The sequence below is a fragment of the Barbus barbus genome, assembly GCF_936440315.1.
Source record: "Barbus barbus genome assembly, chromosome: 14".
NCBI classification, from domain to species: Eukaryota; Metazoa; Chordata; class Actinopteri; order Cypriniformes; family Cyprinidae; genus Barbus; species Barbus barbus.
This window is the reverse complement of record NC_136742.1, coordinates 2,219,165-2,246,897: the sequence shown is the minus strand read 5'-3', so window position 1 is coordinate 2,246,897 and position 27,733 is coordinate 2,219,165. Positions and strand designations below refer to the sequence as shown.

General features: G+C 37.1%; 2 protein-coding genes across 3 annotated transcripts in view; one reads left to right on the top strand and one right to left on the bottom strand.

The window, feature by feature from the left end:
- The window catches only part of l3mbtl3 (L3MBTL histone methyl-lysine binding protein 3), a 64,350-nt gene extending 54,655 nt beyond the window's left edge, over positions 1-9,695 (bottom strand). Inside the window, exons 1-4 of the mRNA XM_079433825.1 lie at positions 9,635-9,695; positions 7,302-7,423; positions 3,547-3,658; positions 1,503-1,653 (exon numbers count right to left, since the gene is read on the bottom strand). Coding sequence (XP_079289951.1) covers positions 1,503-1,653; positions 3,547-3,658; positions 7,302-7,403 — 365 coding nt within the window. The 5' untranslated portion in view covers positions 7,404-7,423; positions 9,635-9,695. The remainder of the gene's footprint in view (positions 1-1,502; positions 1,654-3,546; positions 3,659-7,301; positions 7,424-9,634) is intronic.
- A 1,165-nt stretch (positions 9,696-10,860) lies between these two features.
- On the top strand, positions 10,861-26,957 carry LOC306880341 (putative transmembrane protein 244). Of its 2 annotated transcripts, none has more exons than XM_079433824.1 (6): positions 10,861-11,111; positions 11,494-11,579; positions 12,928-13,004; positions 13,449-13,574; positions 24,506-24,572; positions 25,696-26,957. In XM_079433824.1, the coding sequence occupies exons 1-6, from the start codon at positions 10,962-10,964 to the stop codon at positions 25,757-25,759; spliced, it is 570 nt and encodes a 189-aa protein (XP_079289950.1). In that variant the 5' UTR covers positions 10,861-10,961; the 3' UTR covers positions 25,760-26,957. The 2 variants fall into 2 exon arrangements, with proteins under 2 accessions (XP_079289950.1, XP_079289949.1); XM_079433823.1 differs by having other exon boundaries at positions 10,943-11,111; positions 24,506-24,550; positions 25,696-26,950.
- The last annotated feature ends 776 nt before the right edge of the window (positions 26,958-27,733 follow it).

Here is a 27,733-nt window from a genome sequence, read left to right as displayed (position 1 = left end):
TGCTGTTGACTGTAGAGCTAATAGGGCTGCAGGATATGTTGAAATGATCAAAGTTGCCAATGTACATATCTCCATATGCATATTGCAGGGCTTTAAGCTTATATTTATGATGATGCAGAGAATAGAGAACTGGGTATATGACTGGGTTGTGTGTGTGTGTGTGTGTGTTCTCAGAAAACAAGACTTCATATCTTAATTTTGAATTAAGGATGTTTAGATATTTGTATGGGAAAACAATTTAAAAAAAAAAACACTGAAAAAGATATTATTTTTTAGCAATGCATGCAATGCATTTATTGTTTATGCATTTAAGACTTTCTGATTTAAGACCTTTTTAAGGGCCTTCGTTTGTGAAAGGGCAAATTGAGACTTTTAAGACCCTCAGAAACCCTGCACACACTGTGAGAGGGACGGTGAATATGAAACGCTCTCATGGGGGTCACACACGCCACGTTTATAAATCCGAACACCAGCCTCAGTCTCCTTCGGAAGCAAGTAAAATAATAATAATAGCAAATTAAAAGGAAGAGTATAATACAAGCTTTTGCATTAATTAATCTTTGACAGATCTGCATTAATATCACTAGCATCTGTTCTTTCACATAAATCCCTTTCTTCACAGTGTTACCAGAATAAAATAAGTGACAGTGTTTAGAGCAGGAGTAGTGTAAGTGCTGTAATATAATGCATTTTAGTCTTATGTTAATTCGGTTCATCAGGTTTATGCTACACTTTCAATTGAAATTAACAGTTAAATGTTCACACAAAGAAACTGTGCTTGAAAGTTACAAAAAAATATTTTCTTTTATTTAAGTTACAGCCTTATTTTCCTCCACAGTTGTCAATTATCATATCATGAATTTTTTTCAGCTGTTTTCTGATCCAGCAGGTGAAAACGGCACATCTGATCACTTTAGTGCAGTGCTGGGGAAAGCTACTTTTAAAAGTAATGTATTACAAAATTGCATTACTCCACGAAAAAGTAACAAATTGTGTTACTTAGTGACTTTTCATGGAAAGTAACATCTGACATTACTTTAGTGTTACTGGTTGGGCTGGGTTTGCTTATTCAGATTTTGCTTATTCGGAAGGTTATATTTTTGGCAACTGTAAAGGCCCTTTCACATCAAAAGTGAAATGAATAAGCCTCAGGAGGAAGTGCCTTTGCAACTCACTCCCGATTTCTCTCATCTCGGGGACAGGAGAGGCGTCAGTGAATAAATTTAGTAACTTGCATTACTTTTTTGAAAAAGTAACTCAGGTATTTCATTGAAAATTTAAAAGGAATGCATTATTTTACTAGTTACTTGGAAAAGTAATCTGATTGCGTAACTCTTATTACTTGTAATGCGTTACCCTGATGAATGGTTCAAACGCTGCAGGACGACACACACACACTCGAACTCTTTCAACACATTTAACACTTGTTCAGCTCATCAGTAACACTACGGATGATCAGCGGTGACAGTGAAGCCTCAGTGGCACTGCAGTGCAGGACTTACTCTTGCTGCTCCTGCTGCAGACAGCGCTCGCTGCAGTGAAGCCCGTTAGACAGGAAGTCCACCACGGAGCCCTTCCTGTTACAGCGGACACACACCAGACCACGCTGGGCCCACGCCGTCTCCTCCTTTGAGACTGACCCCTCAGGCCGAGCTGAGGGAAATCAACAAAAATGTGGATTAAATAATCGATCGATCAATAACCAATCATCACCTGCAATATCAGACAAGCCTGTGCTCTTTTCAAATGTAAGTCTCTGGATCGATTTAAAATGCCACTAAACCTTGTTGCCTGGCACTTCTAAAAGTGACGCAAGTTTTACTGAACCTTCAGATGTTCCTGCTTTCATTCCCAGATGAGCAGGACATCAGTAATATCATCTGCTCCACTGTCAGTCAGTGTCACTACTCTTACAAAAAAGAAGTTTATAGGTTCATTTTGTTAAACTTAAAAGCATTCCAATTACCTTTATGTAATAATTATTTCAAGATGAGCATACTAGAAGTAGTATACATTTACATTTAGTCATTTAGCAGATGCTTTTATCCAAAGCGACTTACAAATGAGGACAATAGAAGCAATCAGAATCAACAAAAGAGCAAAGATACGCAAGTGCTATAACAAGTCTCGGATAGCTAAACACAGCACACGTAGCAAGGTTTTTTTAATGATATAAATAAAAAGAAAACAGATAGAAGAATTGAGCAAGCTAGTGTTAGAGGCCTTTTTTTGCTTTTTGTTAATTGTATAAATAAATATAGTGAAATAAATGAAAGAACAGAGAAGCTAGTGTTAGTTTTTTTTAAGAAAACAAGCAGGTAGTAAATGTGCACGTCTAAAAGGGGCAAAAAAATGTTTTTATTAATAGAATTAGAATAGAATTAGAGTTAGAGGGTCAAATAAAGATGGAAGAGAAATAGCATTGTATTCTTGCAAGGGTACTATTTCAATACTCATGTGAATAAAATCGGTCCCGTTTTTTAGTTTATTAAAGTGTAATTTTACATGTAAGCTAGTTTACATCTACATTTTTCTTTTGTATCTTGCTATTAAATTTGACAAATAATTACAAAAAACAGCAAGTAAAGTTTTTGAAAATGTGCTTAACTTTTTTTATTAGCTACTTAGATGAACTTCTAAATATACTGTTATTTTATATACTGTACCATCACAGTTATACACTGAAAAATAGTATTATTCAAGTCGAAAATATTATTTAACATCACTGAATCAACCAAAATACATTTATTTCTAACAGCAAAACTCATTAATATGTCTTAAACCAGGCAGGAGTAATAACAATTGCAGGTTTCCACTTTCATTGTTGTATTTTTCCTTTAGCTGAACATTATTCAGGTGATTGTATTGAGACAGTATCATAGTGAATGGCTGCATCTGTTCACTTGCACTAATATGATCAGCTGTAATCGCTGTGGAAATGAGGCTTTTCTCTTTCTGGTTCACAGTCTCTGGCGTTAAATTATGTCACTGTCTCTATAAAAAATGGCTGATGGATATTCTTTGCAATCTCACGATTCATTACAGCCCACTTATTCATTTATTTATTACCATAACAACCTAGTTGTTCAGAATTTGCTTGGTGAGCTCATCAACATCCAACAATAATAATACCATACATTAAAAACTTACATAAATACATCTATACATAAATGTCCTTTCAATTACAAAGAGTGAAATGCAGATTCCTAATTGAAATTCTTCTAATGAAGAGTTTTAATTGCTCTGAGGCGTCTGCCTGAGGCATAAAGAGGTGTCTGGTTGGATGTAAGGGATCTGTCAGGATTGTTAGACCTTTTTCTGCAAACGTGAGACATAGATCTCATGAATAGTGGGAAGATCACAACCAATCATTTCTGAAGCAGTCTGAGTTAGAATAATATCCAACCATTTTTACCACTTTATGAGCACAATGAAGTGAAAATGACAGAAATGTACTTCTATGGGATGCTGTGTAGAGCTAGAAACTGTAAGCAGAGGGAAGGGGCCGTTCTAAACCCAAACACGAGCGTATGATGGTGTGTTTACCCTCTTGAGCGGTGGGGACGCTCCATGTGGTGGTGGCGTGAGCTTTCTTGCCCCTCTCCTCCTCCATCTCGTCCGTTATGACCTCCAGGACCCCAAACTCATTCACCCGGAACTAAAACACACATAACGGAGACGCTCACACACTGTCTGCACACAACTAACCTACACACTCCCACCAGATGACCGTCATTAAAACATCATAAAGATTTAATACAGTAAACCGGTCACGTTTATGTTCAGTCTTGTGTTTATATATACACTGAAAAAAAAAACAGTGTCTAAATTCTTCAAATTTTTGTCTTGTTTTCTAGTAGTGCTGTCAAATGATTAATCGCGATTACATCCAAAATAAAAGTTTTTGTTTACAAAACATATGCGTGTACTGTGTATATTTGTGACCCTGGACCACAAAACCAGTCATAAGGCTACATTTTTTAAAGCTGAGTAAATAAGCTTTCCATTGATGTATGTTTGGCTGAAATCTGGAATCTGAGGGAGCAAAAAAATCTAAATACTGAGAAAATCACCTTTAAAGTTGTTCAAATGAAGTTCTTAGCAATGCATATTACTAATCAAAAATTAAGTTTTGATATATTTATGGTAGGAAATCTACAAAATATCTTCATGGAACATGATATTTACTTGAAAAATGTATAATTTTGACTCATACAATGTATTGTTGTCTATTGCTCCAAATATACCTGTGTTACTCATGACTGCTTTTGTGCTCCAGGGACACAATTATTATGTATATATAACACATGCATGTATATATATATATAAGACAAATATGTTATGTTTATATATTATACATTTATATAAAATAAAAAAGCAAATAATTTAAATATATATAAAATAGAGTCACGTGACGTGCTCATGAACCGTTTTGAAAAGATCGACATGGCTCCCGTCTCTGGCGGGCAAAGAGATTGAAGTGGAGCGAGCGCATCGCGTGTACACAAGGCTCTCCTCAGATCGCGCTAAACCACGGGTTTTCATCTTTAAACTGCTGCGGTACACGGACAGGGAGCTCATTCTGCAGGCCGCCAGAATTCATGCCCCAGTGAAAACATCCGACGGAGCAACGCTGTCTTTCTTTCCAGATTTTTCTCCGGTCACCGCAAAAAGAAGAAGTGCATTTGTGCCAATTAGGAAGGAGATGAGACACACTGGCATCCAGAATTTTCTCCTTTATCCTGCAACGCTGAAGGTCATTCTCAATCAAGGTGAACCTAAAATGCTACACTCCCCAGAAGAAGCAAGAGTTTTTCTCAGATCCCATTCATCCACCAACTCTCAGTGAGCTTCAGCTGGACATTTGCTGTCTGATCGGAGAACAGATGCTCTAAATGGTTAGGTGACTGTGTCTGTTCCCTTTAATGCTCACTTCTTAATCCATAGTTCATTGTGCATACAGTATCGCTTACTGATTATGATATTTGATTTGTTTTAGTTGTATTCTTTATCTCTCTTCTCTTTTTTTAACTAGTCAATATGTGACTATGGGGCCAATGTTGGTGCTTCAGTAATGTGCAGGTTTTGTTGACGCCACGGATCATATTAAGGTTTGTTCTTGGTTTGATCTGCCATAGCTCATGGGAATGTGTTTATGTTTTTTTGAATGGTAACGGGGAGGGTGGGGGGTGGTTTAATGATAGACTCAACTGGTTTTATTTTCAAACTTGTATTTTGTCTTATGCAGTAATTCTGTTTGATACCTATGACTGACCTAAATATTCTGAGCTGTAATATTAATGGGCTAAATGGCCCTCACAAACATACAGGTTTTCTGGATTTTTTGCGAAGAAGAAAGATTAATATAGTGTTAGTTCAAGAATCCCATTTGAAAGAGGAGGATGTACACAGGTGTAATAATAAGTGTTATGAAGTGGTATCTCAATCATCTTCGGCTACTAAAACCAAGGGTGTCCTAATATTGGTGCGGAGGACTTTAAATATGACTATTTTAGAGAAAGGTTGTGATACAGATGTAGAATAACACATATAAAAACAATAGTGGAGAATAGGAATATTGTATTTCTCTCAGTTTATGCCCCTTGTACTCCTGACCCTACTTTTTCTCTGTTTTGTCAACCTATCTCTAGAAGTTGTTGTTGTATTGGGTGCAGATACGAATTCTGTAATGTCTCATATCCTAGATAGATCTGGTCCAAAGGAATCACTCTCAAGCTTTGTGTTCTGACAAACTTCAGCAATGGGTAACCTCATCCTCGTTGGTGGACAGTTGGCGTTTATTAAACCCTTCTGCTAAGTCTTTCACTTTCTTTTCTGCTACTCATAAATCCTATTCGCAAATTGACTGTATTTTCATTTCTACTTCTTTATCTTCAGCTGTTCGTAATCATAGATAATCAGCATTGTTTCTCAGACAATACACTCATGATGGTTAGGTCCGAACTCAATTCATTACTGAGATCCAGGCAGAATTACTATTTTCAAGAGAGTAGACCAAGCCACCTTTTAGCCCTAAGATTACGATCTATGAACAAGGGGCAATCCTCAGGCATAGATGGCATGACAATCGAATTGTATGCTACTTTTGGTCAGATTTAGGCCCCCTCATGTTAGATATGATACATTTTTCAGTTACTCAAGGCTCATTTCACCCAGCTATTAATATAGCTGTTATTTCTCTCTTGTTAACAAAAGATAAACAATAGATTCCCTCTCTCTCATCTTTTTGGACTCAGCTCTCTCTGGACTGATCATATTTGTTGGGTACTGAGATATGTTTGACTCCACGCCATTTTTTCATGAATGGCTTTTGGGACTTCACCTTGTCCGTCCAACAGAGATCTTTAGTGTTGGCTGCTCTCACAGCAGCAGGAAATAGCTGGTCAAGCGCTGGAATCCTCCTCACACAATGGACAGATGAACCTGGACGGTGTATTTGTTGGACATCATCTCCAGGGAACTCTCTACTTCTCATATACATGCATCTAACGTGAAAACTGGCAATTCAGCTTTTAATGTTGTCTTCTTTTCTAAAATCTTTGTAAAAATTATTTTATTATTTGTTTATCTATTAATATTAATTAATATATTTTATTATTATTATTTTTTTTTTAAGTCTACCAAGGGGTGGGTTTTAAATTTGTACAGCTGCTTTTTGTTTTGTGCTACTGTTCAACAGAATAAAATTCAATAAACAGCTGTTAACAAAAAAAAAAATTAAATATATAAATGTATAAACATGTAAATATTTTCAAAATACAGTATGTGTGTGTGCATTTATTTATGCATAATAAATATACACAGTACACATACATACCGGTATATCTTGTAAACAAAAACTTTTATTTTGGATGCGATTAATACACAGCACTAGTTTATATATAACCATTTTTTGCAGTGTTTCTTAGTGTTTTTGTCTTGTTTTGTAGTACAAATATCTCAATATTCTTAAATCAAGATGCATTTACTTGGCAGGTAAAACGACTTAAGATTTTACTGTAAACAAGCACAAATATCTGCCAATGGGGTAAGAAAAATAATCTTGTTTAGCCTTTGAATTAAGATTACTTTTCTTACCCCAGTGGCAGATATTTTTGCTCATTTCAAGCAAAAACTAACAATTTTTATATATTTTTTTTAATCTTAAGTAATTTACCTGTCAAGTAAATGCATCTTGATTCAAGAAGGTTGAGATATTTGTACTAGAAAACAAGACAAAAACACTAAGTAAGGAAACCATATTTTGGCAGTGTAATAAAGGCGTATATGTATTTGCTAACCTTGAGCTCGCTGCCAGGCAGTGTTCCCACCCCGTCCTTCCAGTCCATCGCCCCGTACACGTCAAACTCTGGAGCGGCTGTACTCGGGCCTGACGACTCCATCACACCCGCACACAGCTAACCTGAAACACACACAACCGCCAGATATATGAGCCTTATTCACAATATACCACTGAAGTCAATACAAACCACAACCTCTTCTGTGCTCATCTAAACACACTCTCTGTGTTTCCACTACAGAGAAACAGTTCAGTTCTGATTTAGTAGTTATTTAAGGTTTGTATGTGCATGTAAACAGTACACAGTCTGAATCTGAATCCATAACGACTGAATCTCATAGTTCACTGGTCACGTTTCATTCCAAAATTTTGTTTTAGAAAATAATTTTGTTTTACATACAATTTTTTTTTTTTAATGACAATTAAATCAGCATAAAATGTATTTTTCTTTAGTTTTAGGGGTAAATATGGCCCAGACATATTCTTGACAGATCAGATTCATCCTTATACTAATGAAAAATAATTTAAAACAATGCAAGTTATTTCAAATAACAAAGAACTATTAGAAAGCTTTATCTAAACAAACGAAGAGTTCAGATGCAAAAGCCTCAAAGTGCCATCTCAAATTTCTTCTAAAATTAGCATTTTTCTCAGGCTCCTATGCTTATGTTCAGTTATTTCACTAAAGGACCTATTCATTGCCATTAAAGTGAAATTACTGAACATAAACGTAGATCATTTTAGAAGAAAATGGCACTCAGAATCTTTTGCATCTGAACGCTTCAGTTTTGTGCATTAAGATTTGTAAACTGACTTTAATGTATAATCGAGGAGACTTGTTTCTTATCTGTCCTTCAAATCAATGTCAACCCTTCTTTTGCCTACATTAGCCTTGGACAAGCAGGAAGCAGCACGACACAAGCACTGCTTCTGTAGAGCAGGTAACAAGCTAACCTGGAGGACGGCATAATCATTGCATTAACAGGCCATCTTTAGGGCACACAGGCAAGTGTGTGTGTGTGTGTGTGTGTGTGTGTGTGTGTGTGTGTGTTTGTGTGCGTGTGTGTGCGTGAGTGTGTGTGTGTGTGTGTGTGAGTGAGTGAGTGTGTTTGTGCGTGTGCGAGTGTGTGTGTGTGTGTTTGTGCGTGTGCGTGTGTGTTTGTGCGTGTGTGTGTGTGTTTGTGCGTGTGCGTGCGTGCGTGTGTGTAAGTGTGTGTGAGTGTGTGCCGCATGAGGCCTAGCGCATGGGTGTTATTCCCGGTTCCGCCAGCAGAGCGCGCTGTTGTCCGCCGTGCATCCGCGGCGCTGGAAACTTTCAAGCTCTGTTCAACAATCAAATCAATAAGAAATGCACGCGATATTGTCACATATTGCAACATGTTGTGATTGATTTTAACACGGTTTCGCATGAAACGCCCGAGTCAGAGAGTAACTGTCGCATATCTGGACAGCTGTAGTTGGTATTTATGATGTTATATAATTAAACAAAGTTCATTTTCGCAACAAATATTTGACATCTCCGTGCAAATGCTTTAGTTTTCTATGTGAAGTGCGATATTATTTGAATACCAGGTTTTTTTTTAAATAATGATTTCGATCAAATTTAATGCTGATAAAATTAAATGCATGTTATTTTTCCAGCGCAGGGTTTTTGTGTGTTTATTTCAAGGTTTGTTATTTGATCTCTATTGTATGAAATAGTTTGCACTTATTATTAATTATTTCTCCTAAATGTCGTCGACGAGCTGTGCTGATATATTTGAGACTGCACTGGATCAGATATTAAACACTTTCTTTAATGTGTTTTAAAGGCAGTTTCTCAAGATGGCGGAGCAGGAATATATTCAGTATATAACTGAAAGACACGGGCCGGCGGATCGAGACATTATTGCTGATCAATGACATTTAAACTGAATGATTGATCTGATCGTAGAGCTGATCGAGACGTGTTTTGTTCGGCACGACCAGTTCCTGCCGTCTCCAGCACACACACACACACACACACACACACACACACACATTAGGACTCAGAAATACATGCTTTATTCCTGGCATCAGCCGCACATGCACACTTTAGTCCCTTCTGTCGCCTGCGTGTATGTGCGGTGTCGGTCATTAGCGTTGTTCTTTATTTCTTACTCTCTTCCTGCTGCTCATATTATTGATGACACGTCCAGGCGTTTTCTACTTTAAATCTAACTTTCATTCTTATCGCTTCGCATTAAACCTCCCGCGGAAGTCCGAGACGGCGCGTAAAGGTTTATTACAGAGTATAAAATGCGAGGCGAGCAGTTTATTGTAGCGTGCGATTGTTTTAATTTGTCTGTTTCTTACCCAAATTCTCCCACGAGTACTGAGAAATTGTCCAGGCGTCTCCAGTGCGCATGCGCAGAGCAGCCGTCGCGCTCCCATCATCACAAGATCGAAAGTTTTGCGCTGAAACCATTCATCGGATCTCTTCAGACCGGCCTGCGGCTCCCTGAGCGACCGGCGACCGGGTCCGGTGCAGTAAAACATCGCCAGTGCTGTTTTGTTGCTAAAAATAAATTCCTGCGTGCGACCCCAGCCTTCCTGAATGTCCAGAAACGACTCCGTAAATACGAGCAGCTCAACTCTTCTGCTTTTATTGAGAAATGACGGATCCTCAGCTACTGAACAAGCCCAAACTATACAGAACATGACAATATTGAGCTACACTGGTAACAACAACGCTGATCTGTAGGCTACATAACATTAAATATATTAAACTACAACTAAAGAAATCATATTTAGCTGTTTAGATACTAAAATACACTGAATTATAGCCTCACTTTAATGCACTATAAACACCTGACTTTTATTTCCTGATAATAGCACAGATATGGATAAAACATGATCAAATAATATAGGTGTCCAAACAAGCAGAGCTGGATTTATTGATTGATTGTGTTGTATTAGTGCGCTCCTCTTGGGCTTTAGTTGTGTACGCTGTATCTAATCATACTAGAACTAGTTATTTTATCAGCTGTTTGGACTCATTCTGACGGCACCCATCCACTGCTGAGACACTTCTCCAAACCTGATGAAGAAACTCATCTACATCTCACATGACCTGAGGGTGAGGACATTTTCAGCTAATTCCCATTTTTGGGTGAACTGCTCCTTTAAAGGTTCTCCAGTGGCCGAAGAACCTTTAGCATCCACGACACCTTTCCATTGCAGGTTCTTCAGATTATGTTCTTTGCACAAAAATTATAAATGCTTCTTTTAAGAACTGTTCACTGAAAGTTTCTTTGGGAAACCAAAATGGTTATTCTGTGGCATCCCTTTTAAAGCTTTTATTAAATTCTTTATACTTCAACACAAGCATGTACATTTTTTCAAAAATGATCCAAACGTTGCTTCCTAACAGCTAGGCCTTATTTTAAACAAGTAGGCTCAAATAGTTTTAGCCATGCACATTAATCTGAAATCTGCACCAAATGAGTTATCAGTGCTGTAGGACAGAAACAAATCTATGTCTTTACAGCCAACTGTGCTAGCGGGATGCTAATGTGACATATTCTAGTACAGCCTTACTTAACGAGGAGTATTTTTAGTGTGTGTGGGTTATTAGTTAGGCCTGGAGGTGGGCTTTATCCTGCCCAGATTTACAGTGTTGCTAATCTTATTAAGAGCAGCCATGACAGATGTCCTATGCTACCTGCGAGAGCGCCGATCAGAGAATCGCTGGCCATTCATGTTGTTGGACTACTGCTGCCGGTGCTGTGGAACCACGCTGATCAAACGCCATGGCCAGCTGCCCATCAACAGCAAGCTGCAAGACACCTGGGTAAAGTCTGGTCTTGATCAGTGTCCCTGCAGCGTACTTCCATAGGCCTTACTTTCAGACAACTTTCAATGTCAATCTGTTACTTAATCGATTTTACTGTTTATTTTTCATTTGATGCATGTTTCCTTTTATGCTTTTTATATACTGTGTTTTGTTGTACAGCTCTTTGGCGCAATTTTAAACGTGCTACAGAAATACATTTTGACGACTAAATCTGAAGATTTTTTGCAAAGATTTCTATTGTAAAAGAGTGACTGAAAACAGACACCTTGTACAGGAATAGTCCAGGCCTCTACAGCATGTTAAATGAATAATACCATCAACACTAGAAGAAGCTGATGTGTTTCCCGAAAGCACTGAGTGTGGTTGTGTTTGTCGTCAGGCTGTTCTTCAGAATCTGTTGATGTGTATGGTGTGCTTCTACTCTCTCTACTATATTGTGGTCAGTCTCTGCATCGGCATTCTCAGGTGAGATTTTCCACGTTGAGCAGCACTACTTCCTCTCTCTCTGTCTTTCTTTCTGTGTGCATCTGCCTCTTATGTGGTGATGTGACTTCCTGTATACAGAATTATTTTTATTTTTTTTAAATAGTCTACGTCGGTATTTCTCAACACTTGTAATATTAGTCGCATGGACTGTCATATATGCAAATCACTGCTGCTGTTCTTTATATGCATTGCTTTCGCAAAATTGTCAGTTTCATGTTCAACCTATGAACAGTTGGGCCTGTGCAGTTTTTTTTTTTCTCCGATTAGACACATTTTTTTTCACATTTTGTGCGAGCGACAGTTTTGTATGTGAGAGACTGTTATATGTATATATATATATGTGAGAGTGTGTGTGATTTTAATGGGGTTTTGTCATTTTTGTACAACTTTATTTCAGTTTCAGTTATTGTATTACATCAAATTAAACTAAATTAAAACTAGAAATGTTGCCTTTGCAAGTAGCTGAAATATATATTAGTGCTGTCAAATGATTAATCGCATCCAAAATAAGTTTTTGTTAACATAATATATGTGTGAACTGTGTATATTTATTATGTATATATAAGTGCACAAACATGCATGTATATATTTAAGAAAAATAAGTTATTTTAATATTTTAAATATATTTATATACAATACATATAAATATATTTTTTAAATATATACTGTATATGTGTATGTAATTATATATACATAATAAATGTACACAGTACACACATATAGTATGCAAACAAAAACTTTTAATTAATCGTTTGACAGCACTAATATATTTATTTTTAAAATCAGTTGACACTAATTTAATTTCAAATAATAAAAATGTTTTTTTTTTATGGTTTTAATTTTAGTTTCAGTTTTAGTTAACTATAATAACCCTGGTTGGGTTACTAGTAGATGTAAAATGCAAAATCTGGATCCTAAATTTTGCAATCTACACAAAATTACCAGAAGCATAAATCATAAGCATGAGATTCACTGTAGAGCAGGATCAGTTTGTGTTGACTTTCATAAGCCATGTGGTCTTCAACCTGATCTCATGAGAAAATGTAACTGTTTTATGAGGTGAATTCATACCATGTCATTTGTATGAAGGTATGCATAAAGCTCTAGCCCTAAACCTAACTCTGGCTTAAGCACATTGTATGAAAACATATAAATGGGATTATGTGAATGAATGCAAGTTAGCCACAAATTCACTAAAATGTAAAATAGTTAGGAATTGCTGTAATTGCTTCATTTTTATTAAACTTTATTGCAGTCATAAAAACTATTTGAAGAACTAAAAGCAGAAATAATTCTAGTTGTTTGGGCGGTTATTTGTTGTTATCAGGGTGGAAGAGGTGGACAGCTTGTTAGCGCCTTTTGACTACACAACTCAACCGTCCTGGCAAAGTCCCAAATATTTAGGTAAGCTGGCTTCAAATGTAAAGTATATACTTGGTGTTGTGTAAAGCTTTAGTCATCTAAATACTGGCTCAAGACTGTCACTTAGAGTCATACAAGCTTTGCATTATGTCTTCTTATTTCTCCGTTGTGTGCTGATTATTGGCCGATGCTGATTGTTGCTGTCTAGAGCAGGATGGCAGACTTATGTTTACAGTATATAAGATATGACACAATTCAATGATGCTAAAGCACACATACTGTACATTAACAACTACTGAAACTGGAAGTTATTTAAGACAGAAAATGGCTGTTGGTAAAAGAGGGTTGCACTCAATAACAACCAATAAAATGGTCAATTATGGGTCTAGTTATATGGATGTGCAGTTGAGTGGTTGAATAAGTTTTGATGTTACCAATCATGTGCATAGTTAGACGTGTTAGTGTGTGTGGTTGTGTGTTGTGCAGTGAGCGTGATCTCTACGGAGGTGACGTATGTTCTGGGCGGTCTGATATTCGCGTGGATCGTGGAGGAGTGGGTTTGGGACTACGCCATCACGGTCACACTGCTGCACGTCGCTCTGACCGGAGCAGGTGAGAACATCCACATACATGGCGAAGACTTGAGATTAAACATATTTGGTCAAATCAGTTTGATCAATTAAACTGAAAGCCTGATAAAGGAACATTATGAGTGCAAATCAAACAATGCTGTGTCATGCTGTCAACAAGCATAGGAAAAAAAATCATCTCTCGTCCCACACTTTGTGAAAGACAAGCAAAAATCATGTTTATGGAAATGTCCTTACAATGGAAGACCGTGGGCCAATTTACTTATAATAGAGTTGCATATGGGTCGTTCCTGGGATTCGGTAACATTTCATCTGGAAATATACATTTCATATATAGTCATAAAAAAATTATAATAATAATCACAACAATAAAAACAAGGAATTAAAAAAAATATATATTCTCAAGGTTTGTTCAAACTCTTCCGCACTAAGTGAAAAAACTTTCCAAAACACCTAACTATTCCACTACTTCACCCCTTACTTTCTTTGACCATCATATCTGACCTATTCACTAAAACTCGGGGTGCGCCCCTGTCTGTAATGGTAGGAGTTTAGAGTTTGTAGAGCGATTTACGACTAGAACCTCCCTTCTACCGTTTCACACTTTCTCTCACTTTTGCCTCTACGGCTCTTGGTGCCTTAGAAAATGCATGTTGTCCCCTCCCGGACTGTGCACACCTCTTAATCTATAGATGTGCACTTGTACACCTTTACACTTACAGGTGTACCTTAATTATGACACCAGTATTCTTCTGCTGGTGTCCCTCACTCTGAGTCTGAGTGAGTCCATCGCTCTCCCTCTCCCTCCGCTACAGACAGTCCCTAGAAACCAAACGGATAGAACTCAGAGGTCCTACTTTCAACTGATTAACCAACACACTTCTCTGTCTTTGCCCACATTCTCTTTACCATCACAGCACTTACTTTAGCCTTCTGTTTAAACTTTTAAAATGACATCTGATCTCTTCTGGAAGCTGGTTCCAACTGCGGGCAGCATAATGGCTAAAAGCTGACTCCCCTTGTTTTGTGTGAACCCTTGGTATTTCTAACTGACTCAATCCTTATGATCTGAGTGGTCTGTTCGGTTTATATTCAGTGAGCATATCTGCAATATATTTAAGTCCTAGGCCATTGAGGGACTTATAAATGAGTAAAAGTACTTTAAAATCAATCCTAAATGTAACTGGAAGCCAGTGTAAGGACCTGAGGACTGGTGTGATATGCTCAGATTTTCTGGTTCTTGTCAGAATCCTGGCAGCAGTGTTCTGGATGAGCTGCAGTTGTCTAATGGTCTTCTTGGGAAGGCCGGTGAGGAGACCATTACAGTAATCCATCCTGCTGGTGATAAAGGCATGAACAAGTTTCTCCAAGTCTTGACTGGAAACAAAACATCTAATTCTTGCAATATTTTTGAGATGATAGGATGCTGATTTAGTTACTGCTTTGACATGACTACTGAAACTAAGATCTGTCTCCAGAATCACCCCAAGATTTCTGACTTGATTTTTAGTTGTTTGACCCCTAGAGTCAAGGTATGCATTCACCTTGAGAACTTCATCTTTGTTTCCAAATGCAATGACTTCAGTTTTCTCCTTGTTTAACTGAAGAAAGTTCTGGCACATCCAACTGTTAATTTCATCAATGCATTGGCAGAGGGAGTCAATGGGGCTGTAGTCATTTGGAGATACGGCTAGGTAAATCTGGGTATCATCAGCATAGCTGTGATAGGCAATTTGGTTTTTCCTCATTATCTGACTTAGTGGGAGCATATACAGGCTAAACAAGAGCGGGGCAAGAATTGAGCCTTGTGGGACTCCACATGTCATGGCCGTCCACTTAGACTTATGCTCTCCTATACTCACATAATAACCTCTCCCTTCTAAGTATGACCGGAACCATTTGAGTGCCATCCCAGAAAGCCCGACCCAGTTTTCCAGTCTCTCTAGAAGTATATTATGATCGACCGTGTCAAACGCAGCACTAAGATCTAGTAGTACCAGCACTGATATTTTGCCAGAATCAGAATTAAACCGAATATCATTTATTATCTTAATGAGTGCTGTCTCTGTGCTGTGATGTGCTCGGGAAACAGACTGAAAATTGTCCAGGTATCCATTTGAGTTTAAGTAGTTGTTCAGCTGATTAAAAACGGTCTTTTCAATAATCTTACCTATGAAAGGAAGATTTGATATGGGTCTATAGTTGCTCAACATGGTGTTATCAAGATTGCGCTTTTTCAGAAGGGGCTTAACAACTGCAGTTTTAAGGGAGTTTGGAAAAGTCCCAGAAAGAAGTGAGGCGTTCACCACTTCTAAGAGATCAGCTTCTAAACAGTTAAGCACACTTTTGAAAAAGGATGTGGGAAGTGTGTCAAGATAGCAGGTTGAAGATTTAAGGTGCTGTACTTTTTCTTCCAAAATTTTGCTATCAATTGCTTCAAAAACAGACATAGATACTTCTTTTTGAAATTGCGGTCGAATCTGTGTGACCTCTGCATAACTTGAGGATGTGCCAATCTCCTTTCTGATATTATTGATCTTCTCAGAAAAGAAGGAAGCAAACTCATTGCATTTGCTGTCGGAGAGCATTTCACTGGGAATCTGATTTGGGGGGTTTGTCAGTCTCTCAACAGTCACAAAAAGAGTGCGAGTGTTGTTTAAGTTACTGTTTATAAGGTTTGAGAAGAAGGTCTGTCTAGCTGTGGCTAGTTCCACATTGAAAGCATGAAGGCTGTCTTACTAGATGCTTTAGTAAATTTTGAGTTTCGTCTTCCGCCACATCCGCTCAGCTTTTCTGCATTGTCTTTTCATGCTCTGAACTGCTGTTGATTTTCTCCAATGTGATTTTTGTTTGCCAGTCTTCTTGCTGACCTTTATCGGGGCAATATCATCAATAACATTCTTAACTTTTGAGTTAAATGACTCCAGGAGAAGATCAACAGAGTCTGCAGAAATGCTTGGTGTTAATGATATTGCCTTCATAAATAGCGCACTAGTGTTCTCGTTAATGCATCTCTTACTGATAGAGACAGATCTAGATTCAGTGGTGACTGAGATCAATATATCAAAGAAAATACAGAAGTGATCAGATAGTGCTACATCCTTAATTAAAATGGATGAGATGTTTAGACCTCTACTGATGAGTAAATTTAGAGTGTGTCTACGATTGTGTGTGGGTCCGTGCACATGCTGACTCAGGTCAAAAGTGTTTAAAACAGTTATTTCTTTTGCAGTTTTTATTTCTGCATTATCTATGTGAATATTATAGTCCCCTGCAATAGCAAAACAGTCAAACTCTGAGGAAATCATTGATAACAGTTCAGTGAACTCATCAACAAAGGCTATGAAAATTGTGAAGATTATGATAAAAAACATTTATCATAATTTTCACATTTACTGAAGCTAAAATATACAAATTGTGTGTCTATGCTCTCTTTATTTTTGTTTAGAAGTTTAACTGAAACCACAATTTTATTGTTTTAGTTCATAACATGTCAGATGGTATATCAGCAAGAAATGCTTTCATTCTTAATTGTCTTCTCTAACACATTGGAAGGGATGCATTGCATTCAGTTTCAATTTTTGGTTTTGTTTTTCTCTCATATTTTCTCCTCCTTTCTGGGTCAACATATCTGCATGGCCAACGCTATCTTTCTGCTGCAAATGTGGGTACAATTTCTGATGTATCATGCTTGTCAAAGCTAAAGTGGACATATTACATAAAAAATTATATTTATAACAAAAATATGAGATGTCGATTACTGAAAACCGTGACTATTTCTTTTTTTTTTTTTTAATTATTAATAAATTATGTAAATAACTCAACCCTGTCTCAAGTTTACAACCCTGTACATGTATTTGTGACGGGGTTGTGGTTTTTCTCTCAAAATGCCCACTGCTCCTCATGAAGCTTGAAGAGTAGATCGTATATGGCAGCAATAAAATAAGTGTATATACTTATAGATTAATATTAAATAATGAAAAATAATCATGTTCCATCTTAATTTTATATGACGGGGTTGAGTTGTTAAACTTGTTAAGCTTAAGCTCCCTGACCATAATAATAATAAAAATATGAATAAAAAGTATGATTCTACTAATTTTCTGCACCACTATTATAGAGACCTGAAGGATGTTATTTCTGGTAGATAATGTTACACATGAGCAGAGTCTAAATTATAATGGGCATAGAATGATTAGTGTGACGGGGTTGAGTTCAGACTGAGAGACAGAACTATAAAGTCTCTTTTAAAAAAAAAATATATATATTTTTTTAAATAAAATATCTTGCTTTTTTTAAGAAAAAAGGAATGCAAATAAATGCTTACATTGTTGCTAACAATCATAGAAACTATGCACACATTATTAATAATTTTCTAAGTAAAAACTTAATGAAATAAGACATAAGATATAATCATTTTATGCTAAAAATTATTAAAAATCAGCCTTTATTGTTATTGGGGCATACCAAAGTTTTGTCAAAATGTTCTGACAATTCATTTTGGTGAACCACCACTTTAAAAACTCTGGGGGACTGAAATATGACCGAATCCCAGGAATGACCCAAATGACAATGTGAGTTATAAGTTGAAAAGTGTCTAAATCAACTGTTTAGTGTCTTCTATATGGATGAACTTCTGGTAATGCATTACCAATGTGATTCACATCACTCTTTCTGGTGTCCTTGTGTTGTTTACTGTTTACTGGCTTTACTTGGTCACAACAGTCATTGAACAGCAGCTGATTTGTTTGCACCAAACACAGTTCAGCTGATTGAAGGCTCAGGTGTGTTGAAATAATTCAATTCAAAAAAGGAAGAAAAATTACCATTTTCCTCTGATTTCTTTTGGCCTTAAGTATGTTTTTCCTTGGATTAAGAGTGAACATTTCCTGAACATATGAGATCAGTACGATACATAAACGTGACGTGTCTGTCATGCTGCAGTCATATACTGTAAGTACATCAGAGTTTTGAGAGCCAGAGACTCTATTGAATAACATCCATTAGTGGAAAAGCATCTTCACCCACACAACACCACTGACAGCCTCAGACTACTGCAAAATATCAACCGGTTTGTTGGGCTTTCGGCTCGTTTTGTGAATCTAGTTTACCTGTACTGTGGCGTTTGAGTGAATTAGATTAGTGGATTCACAGAATTATGTCATTTCTTTATCTGTGAACTAGAGTTGCAGTTCTGGAAAATTACATAATGCTTTGCAATAAAATATGTTTAACAAAAGGGTTGCTCACCAACGACCCGTACTTAAATTCTGTAAAAAGCTTGAAGTATTAGCTTGTGAGTCTGCAGTCATGCGACACACTTCACCAAAGCACACTCACTGAGAGCAGAAAACATGGTGCTCATGGCGTGAGGCGCTAAAGAACAGCGAGATGCAATATCGGCTGTCTGCTGGATGTGTGCATAAACTAATAATTAAAATATACTATAAATTAAAAACAAGAACAAGTCCACCTTGGACAGATTAATGGATTGCTGTGCTGTGATGGTCATGACAAGCAAAAATGTGACAAAAAATACATTGACATTTAGTTTTTCTAGTCAATGCTTTATTTGCATGGCGTAATCTTTATCTGACCCTCTAACTCAGGGGTGTCATACTCAGTTCCTGGAGGGCCGGAGCCCTGCAGAGTTTAGATGCAACCCTAATTAAGCACACCTAATCCAGATAATCAAGTCCTTGAGGCTTTTTTGAAAACTACATGGTATGTGAGAACTAATGGAACTAATCTGTGGCCCTCCAGGAGTTTGACACCCCTGCTCTAACTCTAGCATTCTCTATTTATTAAAAAAAAACCACACGTGACCCTCTATCACTTGCACTCTCTGTTTGTTTTCTAAGTGCTTGTTTTTCTGTAAAACAAGACTCAAACACTAGCTTTCAATATTCTTTTTATATTCTATCTACTTGTTTTCTTGTTATATATACAGGTCCTTCTCAAAAAATTAGCATATTGTGATAAAGTTCATTATTTTCTGTAATGTACTGATAAACATTAGACTTTCATATATTTTAGATTCATTACACACAACTGAAGTAGTTCAAGCCTTTTATTGTTTTAATATTGATATTATATTTTATCACTATTTTGGCATACAGCTCATGAAAACCCAAAATTCCTATCTCAAAAAATTAGCATATTTCATCCGACCAATAAAAGAAAAGTGTTTTTAATACAAAAAAAAGTCAACCTTCAAATAATTATGTTCAGTTATGCACTCAATACTTGGTCGGGAATCCTTTTGCAGAAATGACTGCTTCAATGCGGCGTGGCATGGAGGCAATCAGCCTGTGGCACTGCTGAGGTGTTATGGAGGCCCAGGATGCTTCGATAGCGGCCTTAAGCTCATCCAGAGTGTTGGGTCTTGCGTCTCTCAACTTTCTCTTCATAATATCCCACAGATTCTCTATGGGGTTCAGGTCAGGAGAGTTGGCAGGCCAATTGAGCACAGTAATACCATGGTCAGTAAACCATTTACCAGTGGTTTTGGCACTGTGAGCAGGTGCCAAGTCGTGCTGAAAAATGAAATCTTCATCTCCATAAAGCTTTTCAGCCGATGGAAGCATGAAGTGCTCCAAAATCTCCTGATAGCTAGCTGCATTGACCCTGCCCTTGATAAAACACAGTGGACCAACACCAGCATCACTGACTGTGGGTACTTGACACTGGACTTCAGGCATTTTGGCATTTCCCTCTCCCCAGTCTTCCTCCAGACTCTGGCACCTTGACTTCCGAATGACATGCAAAATTTGCTTTCATCCGAAAAAAGTACTTTGGACCACTGAGCAACAGTCCAGTGCTGCTTCTCTGTAGCCCAGGTCAGGCGCTTCTGCCGCTGTTTCTGGTTCAAAAGTGGCTTGACCTGGGGAATGCGGCACCTGTAGCCCATTTCCTGCACACGCCTGTACACGGTGGCTCTGGATGTTTCTACTCCAGACTCAGTCCACTGCTTCCGCAGGTCCCCCAAGGTCTGGAATCGGTCCTTCTCCACAATCTTCCTCAGGGTCCGGTCACCTCTTCTCGTTGTGCTGCGTTTTCTGCCACACTTTTTCCTTCCCACAGACTTCCCACTGAGGTGCCTTGATACAGCACTCTGGGAACAGCCTATTCGTTCAGAAATTTCTTTCTGTGTCTTACCCTCTTGCTTGAGGGTGTCAATGATGGCCTTCTGGACAGGAGTCAGGTCGGCAGTCTTACCCGAGAGTAAGTACTTAGTAATGAACCAGGCTGGGAGTTTTTAAAAGCCTCAGGAATCTTTTGCAGGTGTTTAGAGTTAATTAGTTGATTCAGATGATTAGGTTAATAGCTCGTTTAGAGAACCTTTTCATGATATGCTAATTTTTTGAGATAGGAATTTTGGGTTTTCATGAGCTGTATGCCAAAATCATCAATATTAAAACAATAAAAGGCTTGAACTACTTCAGTTGTGTTGTAATGAAGAAAGTCTAATGTTTATCAGTACATTACAGAAAATAATTAACTTTATCACAATATGCTAATTTTTTGAGAAGGACCTGTATGTATATATATATATATATATATATATATATATATATATATTTATTGATGTGTGTTGTGTGTGTGTGTGTATATATATATATATTAGTGCTGTCAAAATTGACCAAAAAGGCGATTAAAGCTGCCATAAAACTGTGCATGCATGTAATATGTTATATATGAGTTACATTAAGAACATGTCTATGAAATGGTTTTCAAAACTGTTCTGGAGCAGCCCAGCACTGTTTCCCTCATCTAACACACCCGATTCAACTCGTCAGCTCATTAGTAGAGACTGAAATGGGTCCGACCTGAAATGGAGAGTTGAGAGAAATTACGATGTGTGTCAGATCCGCGTCACGTTTAGCAGCAACAGCTCTTAAAGAAATAGAAGCCAAAACAAGCTAATAACCAGCTGCTGTGATGTCTGTTCATCAAGAACAAAAGAAAAAGAGGAAATCAATAACTTTTATATAGTTTTAAGGATTCATCTGTATTTAGTTTAGAATTTGGTGTTTGATAACTTTATTCAATTTCTGTATATTTCTGCTGAGGGGCACAGGTAGCTTAATATGACATTCATTATATTATGATATGACATTTATTATATTATTGATTATATTTATTTATTATGAGAAGATTGTTTTAAGTTCACTTAAATTAGAAGTTATTTTTAAAGTCCAATAAATGTTAAAATTGATAGCTCTTAATTGTAATATAAAGTTGAATGGCTATAGTCAATGGTTAAATATTAGGGGGAAACATTTTTATAGGGAAATCAGTATTAATTGGTATCAGTGATACTGGCCTTCAGTCATAAAAATAAAGATGCCATTAAACAAATATTAAAAATATACTGTCTTTAAGTTGTTTGTATATTAATTTGATTAGATTGAATGTAAAGTAAAGTCGTGACATATTGTCAAGTATGGTGACCCATACTCGAAATTGGTGCTGTGCGTTTAACCCATCCAAGTGCACACACACAGCAGTGAGTAGTGAACAAATGCGCGCGCACACACACACACACACACACACCCGGAGCAGTGGGCAGCATTTATGCTGCGGCGCCCGGGGAGCAGTTGGGGGTTCGGTGCCTTGCTCAAGGGCACCTCAGTCGTGGTATTGAGGGTGGAGAGAGCGCTGGACATTCACTCCCCCCACCTACAATCCCTGCCGGCCTGAGACTCGAACCCGCAACCTTTCGATTACGAGTCCAATTCTCTAACCATTAGGCCACGACTTCCCCCATGTGAAATTATTGCAATATAAAATTATATTTAAAAACTTTAATGTTAGGTGGGATTAACGGGGTGAGAACCAGGAAGGTGTAAGTGACATTTCACAAACTTTACAGGAGAGCCAAAACAAAAATGTTACCATAGTTTGATCTGACTTTGTGTACTGATTTCAATCGTTTATAATAAACATTTGTACATTCATGGATGACAGTACTTTAAATTTGAATAAAATGAAAACTAAAAGAATTTCAAATCACGTGAGCCAATATTTTATTCACAATAGAACATAGATAACATAACAAATGTTTAAACTGAGAAATTTTACAATTTTATGCACAAAATGAGCTCATTTCAAATTTGATACCTGCTACAGGTCTCAAAATAGTCAGGACGGGGGCATGTTTACCATGGTGTAGCATCTCCTCTTCTTTTCAAAACAGTTTGAAGATGTCTGGGCATCGAGGTTAGGAGTTTCTGGAGTTTTGGTGTTGAAATTTGGTCCCATTCTTGCCTGATATAGGTTTCCAGCTGCTGAAGAGTTTGTGGTCGTCTTTGACGTATTTTTCGTTTAATGATGCACCAAATGTTCTCTATAGGTGAAACATCTGGACTGCAGACAGGCCAATTCAGCACCGGACTCTTCTACTACGAAGCCATACTGTTGTAATAGCTGCAGTGTGTGATTTTGCATTGTCCTGCTGAAATATTCAAGGCTTTCCCTGAAATAGACGTCCTCTTGAGGGGAGCATATGTTGCTCTAAAATATTTATATACCTTTCAGCAGTCATAATGCCCACCAAAACATGCAAGCTGCCCATACCATATGCACTTATGCACCCCCATACCATCAGAGACGCTGGCTTTTAAACGCTGATGACACGCTGGAAGGTCTTCCTCCTCTTTAGCCCAGAGGACACAGCATCCGTGATTTCCAACAAGAATGTCAAATTTGGACTCGTCTGACCATAGAACACTTTTCCACTTTGAAACAGTCCATTTTAAATGAGCCTTGGCCCACAGGACATGACGGCGCTTCTGGACCATGTTCACATATGGCTTCCTTTTTGCATGATAGAGCTTTAGTTGGCATCTGCAGATGGCACGGAGGATAGTGTTTACCGACAGTGGTTTCTGGAAGTATTCCTGAGCCCATTTAGTAATGTCAATGAGAGAATCATGCCGATGAGTGATGCAGTGTCGTCTGAGGGCCCGAAGACCACGGGCATCCAACAAAAGTATTTGGCCTTGTCCCTTACGCACAGAGATTTCTACAGTTTCTGTGAATCTTTTGATGATGTTATGCACTGTAGATGATGAGATTTGCAAAGCCTTTGCAATTTGACGTTGAGGAACGTTGTTTTTAAAGTATTCCACAATCTTTTTACGCACTCTTTCACAGATTTCACCATCTTTACTTCTGAGAGACTCTGCCTCTGTAAGACATTCCTTTTATAGCTAATCATGTTACAGACCTGATGTCAGTTAACTTAATTAGTTGCTAGATGTTCTCCCAGCTGAATCTTTTCAAAGTTTCTTGCTTTTTCAGCCCTTTGTTGCCCCTGTGCCAACTTGTTTGAGACCTGTAGCAGGAATCAAATTTGAAATGAGCTAATTTAGTGGATAAAAGTGTAAAAATTTATCCGTTTAAACATTTGTTATGCTATCTATGTTCTATTGTGAATAAAATATTGGCTTGTGTGATTTGAAAGTCTTTTAGTTTTCATTTTATTCAAATTTAAAAAACGTTCCAACATTTCCGGAATTCGGGTTGTGTATATATATATATATATAAACGTGTGCTGTGTTAGGCTAACTGAGACTTGTCATAGCACTTGCATTTTATTGCTTTATTGTTGGTTATGATTGCTTCTGTAGTCCTCATTTGTAAGTAGCTTTGGATAAAAGCTAAATGACTAAATGTAAATGTAATAATGTAGGCAAATGTTTGAATGATCGATAGATGATTGACCGTTGAGTGATTTATTGCAATAAATTTTAACCAATTTTTTTATATCTATTTAATTTGTTTACAAAACTGTATCTATTGACAGTCATAGATATTTTCATTGCATGTACTTATAATATTTGTATTGACGATATGCATGTGTTTGTGATAAATGTTTTGTAAAATAGTATATTTGAAAGTACACAAGGGCTGTTTTTGAACCTGTTTTCACTGTGATTTTGGTTTCAGTTATGGCTGATTTTCCCTCGACAGAGCACTGGTGGATTGCTCTCGGTAGGTTCTCTCTTTTGGAAAGGTTTGTCACTGAAACATTTGTCATTTTAGTCTCTATCATACAGTTTAGCATCACATAAAACCAATTAAGCATACAGAATATATAACCAAGAAAATAAATAATTACCAAGAATTCACTGATGAGTCGGTCCTCTTTTCTCTATAAAAAGTTATGGGTCATCAAATCTGGTAACTCGGGAATCAAAATTATTCCTAAAATGTACAGTTCATCCACAACTTCTAAGTCACTATCACATATCTCTGACAATCCTGATATCATGTGAATGCACCACTAGTGCCACTCAGTTGTCTGTTGGTCGGGTGTCCAAACCTGTTCCTGGAGAACCACTGTCCTGCAGAGTTTAGCTGCAATCCCAATTAATCACACCTGAGGCTGGATTCACAAAAAGAAATAAACTTCTTAAGACTTCGTAAGAAATAAATTTAGATCACTTCCAAGAAGTTGTAAACATGTTCCTAAGTGCAATTCTTGAACAAATTCTCTGTAAGTTCTCATTTATGTTCTAAAGAACATCTCATATTGCTTATCTGATATAATCTTTATCTGATTGAATAAATGACAGTTCTTGATGGTAAATGCAATGAAAAATCCTTCAAGGCTTATCTTTTTGCGCTGCCTGCAGATTACTGTAATAATCATAATAAGCGCGCACACTATTTCAGTCGTGGCCACGGTTTTGAGTAGTTACTTTCAAAGAGCCTGACTCAAGATGCAGCGATCTGGGCAATCAAGACTCATTTTTGTAGAGTTGTTGCTGAATTGAAGTCCACATTGTTAGTAAATGTAGCTAGTGTTATGTTGTACTTAATTACAAGAATGAATTTGAACTCAATAAATTCACAAAATCATTCTTAGCTTTGGGGATTTTTTTAAGACAAGTCTGAGGCTATCCTAATTTATTTATAAGGATTTTAAAGAAGATTCCTTTCAAGAATTTGAGTGCAAGTGTATTGGGACTACAGAATCAGGATTGGACACCCCTGTTAAAGGTCAAAGGGCAGGCATTTTTCTTTGTGTCACTGCTTTAGAGCATTAACGTGAAATCAGGGCTCTCATCTTGTATTAAACACATGCTCAGTGCATCACAGACTGGTAATAATGTAATGCTGATGGTCTCTTGCAGGCTCTGGGTTATTGATGATGATTTTTGGTGGGCAGCTCCTGGCTTACAGACTCTTCAGAAGTAATTTTGTGCATCCGGCAGATCTTCAGAATTTCTGACACGCTGTGGAACATGTACAGGGATGACTTTTCTCAGTTTTGTATTTCTTTTTTTACATCATGGGTAGTTTGAAATAGCTTTGTTATTCCTGCACAATATTTTATTGTGAAACTGTCTGCTAATGCTTATAAATAATAATTCCAGTAAACCATGTTATTTTGGTGGCCTTTTGTGGCATTCTATGGTGAAATCTCACAAGAATCCAATGCATTTTGACTCCGATGCAAATATGATTGTCGGTGCTTACATGCAAATTTACATTTTCTTCACTTACTGTATACAGCAATGTCTTATATATGCTAAATTATTTGAATCGGAAGGATTTTTGGTTTAAATCTGGTGCACTCTGTATTATTTTGGCCGTCTGATACAAATTTTGTGAATCCTAAAAGATCCTCCTGACATAGGCCAACATCTGTAGTCTTCAATTGCTAGTTTGACATGTTCGTTGACAGCTGATTAATCACCATTGCAATTGAATTTTTAAATTATTAAATGTTTTATTTTATTGGACCTGTAATTCTTTAGGTAAATATTTTAGGGTAAATCTCAAAAACATGAGATATATTTCATTTCAAAATTATTTTCATGAGACAAGAATATGAGAGAATAATCATATATTAACTGTGGTGTATTTACATATCATGGCAGTAATTATGCTAATTTGAATTTGAAGAAACTCACTATAGACCTACGGTATCAAAGAGAAGCAAAACCAGCTCAACTACTGTCACAGTGCAAGAGATCTACAGGCAATGAAACCGCATCGTTTTTTTAAGCACCTAGCAACAAATGTAGCTGTTTTTTTAAACTATATGTACTTGGTCACTTTCAGCAACTTTTGAAAAGTGACTCAATTTAAAAAAGAAGTCATGCATCTTTTCTTTTAACCACACAAAAAGACTAAACTACTGAACAAAATCTATCAAAATGCAATGTGTAATTTAAAATACAGATAAAATGCTTTGAAAAAATAATATGTTCATGTTAACACAGTACACTGTGCCCTTATTTTATGGACTTTACTTAAGAGTGAAGCATTTAAATTACTACCAATACACTGCTTTAGACTATAATTGCTAATCATGTGTAATTGTTCAAAAACTTGTAACTTTTCAGAAATGCAAAGTTTTAATTAAAAATAAAAATATGACTTTAAAGGTGATTTTCTCAATATTTAGATTTTTTTGCACCCTCAGATTCCAGATTTTCTAATAGTTGCATCTTGGCCAAATATTGTCCTATCATAACAAACCATACATCAATGGAAAGATGATTTATTCAACTTTTAGATGATGTATAAATCTCAATTTTTTTTTAAATAAAAACCCTTATGACTGGTTTTGTGGTCCAGGGTCACATATAATTATTATTTTTTACAAACAAATCAAAATGAACACATTGTATTCTTTGAGTAATTTGAGTAATTTCAATGTGTATTCTACACAATGATGCAGTTTTGTGTTATGGTTGCATAATGACATCACTATCCAATGATATCACAGCTTCATTTAGCAACTTTTAGCAACAAAATGCCCTGCCTTTAGCAACTTTACCTGAAAATAAGTTGGCAACACTGGACTGATTCAACACAAACGTGACAATAAGTGCGGTCTGTGTGAGGCTTTCCGGAGGCGTCCTGTGTCCGTGGATTTTCTCCGGGTGTCAAAGCTTCATCAATGATTTAATGAGTTGATGCACAGGAGGAGAGGAGCGCTCAGTGCTGCTGCTGCCGGGCTCCAGCGCCTGAGGTCATGGTGACCAAACTCCTGTGTTACCTGCAGCTCTGGTAAGTGCTCCGGCTCTTCTCTTCTCTGTGAGGCGCTGAGGTCCTCTAGACCATGAGATTTTCCTACAGTGGCCCCAAAGAGACATTTGGATATTTGAGCCATGCTTAAAACCCGGTGCATTAGATGAAGTGTCTCTGTGTGAGTCAATG

What these genes read in the sequence shown, in the direction of transcription:
- LOC306880341 (XM_079433823.1), top strand. Translation starts at nt 10,962, where the DNA reads ATGACAGATGTCCTATGCTACCTGCGAGAGCGCCGATCAGAGAATCGC. An exon ending in CTCTGCATCGGCATTCTCAG is followed by an intron (nt 11,580 to 12,927) that starts GTGAGATTTTCC and finishes TGTTGTTATCAG; the next exon opens with GGTGGAAGAGGTGGACAGCT. An exon ending in CGTCGCTCTGACCGGAGCAG is followed by an intron (nt 13,575 to 24,505) that starts GTGAGAACATCC and finishes TTTTGGTTTCAG; the next exon opens with TTATGGCTGATTTTCCCTCG.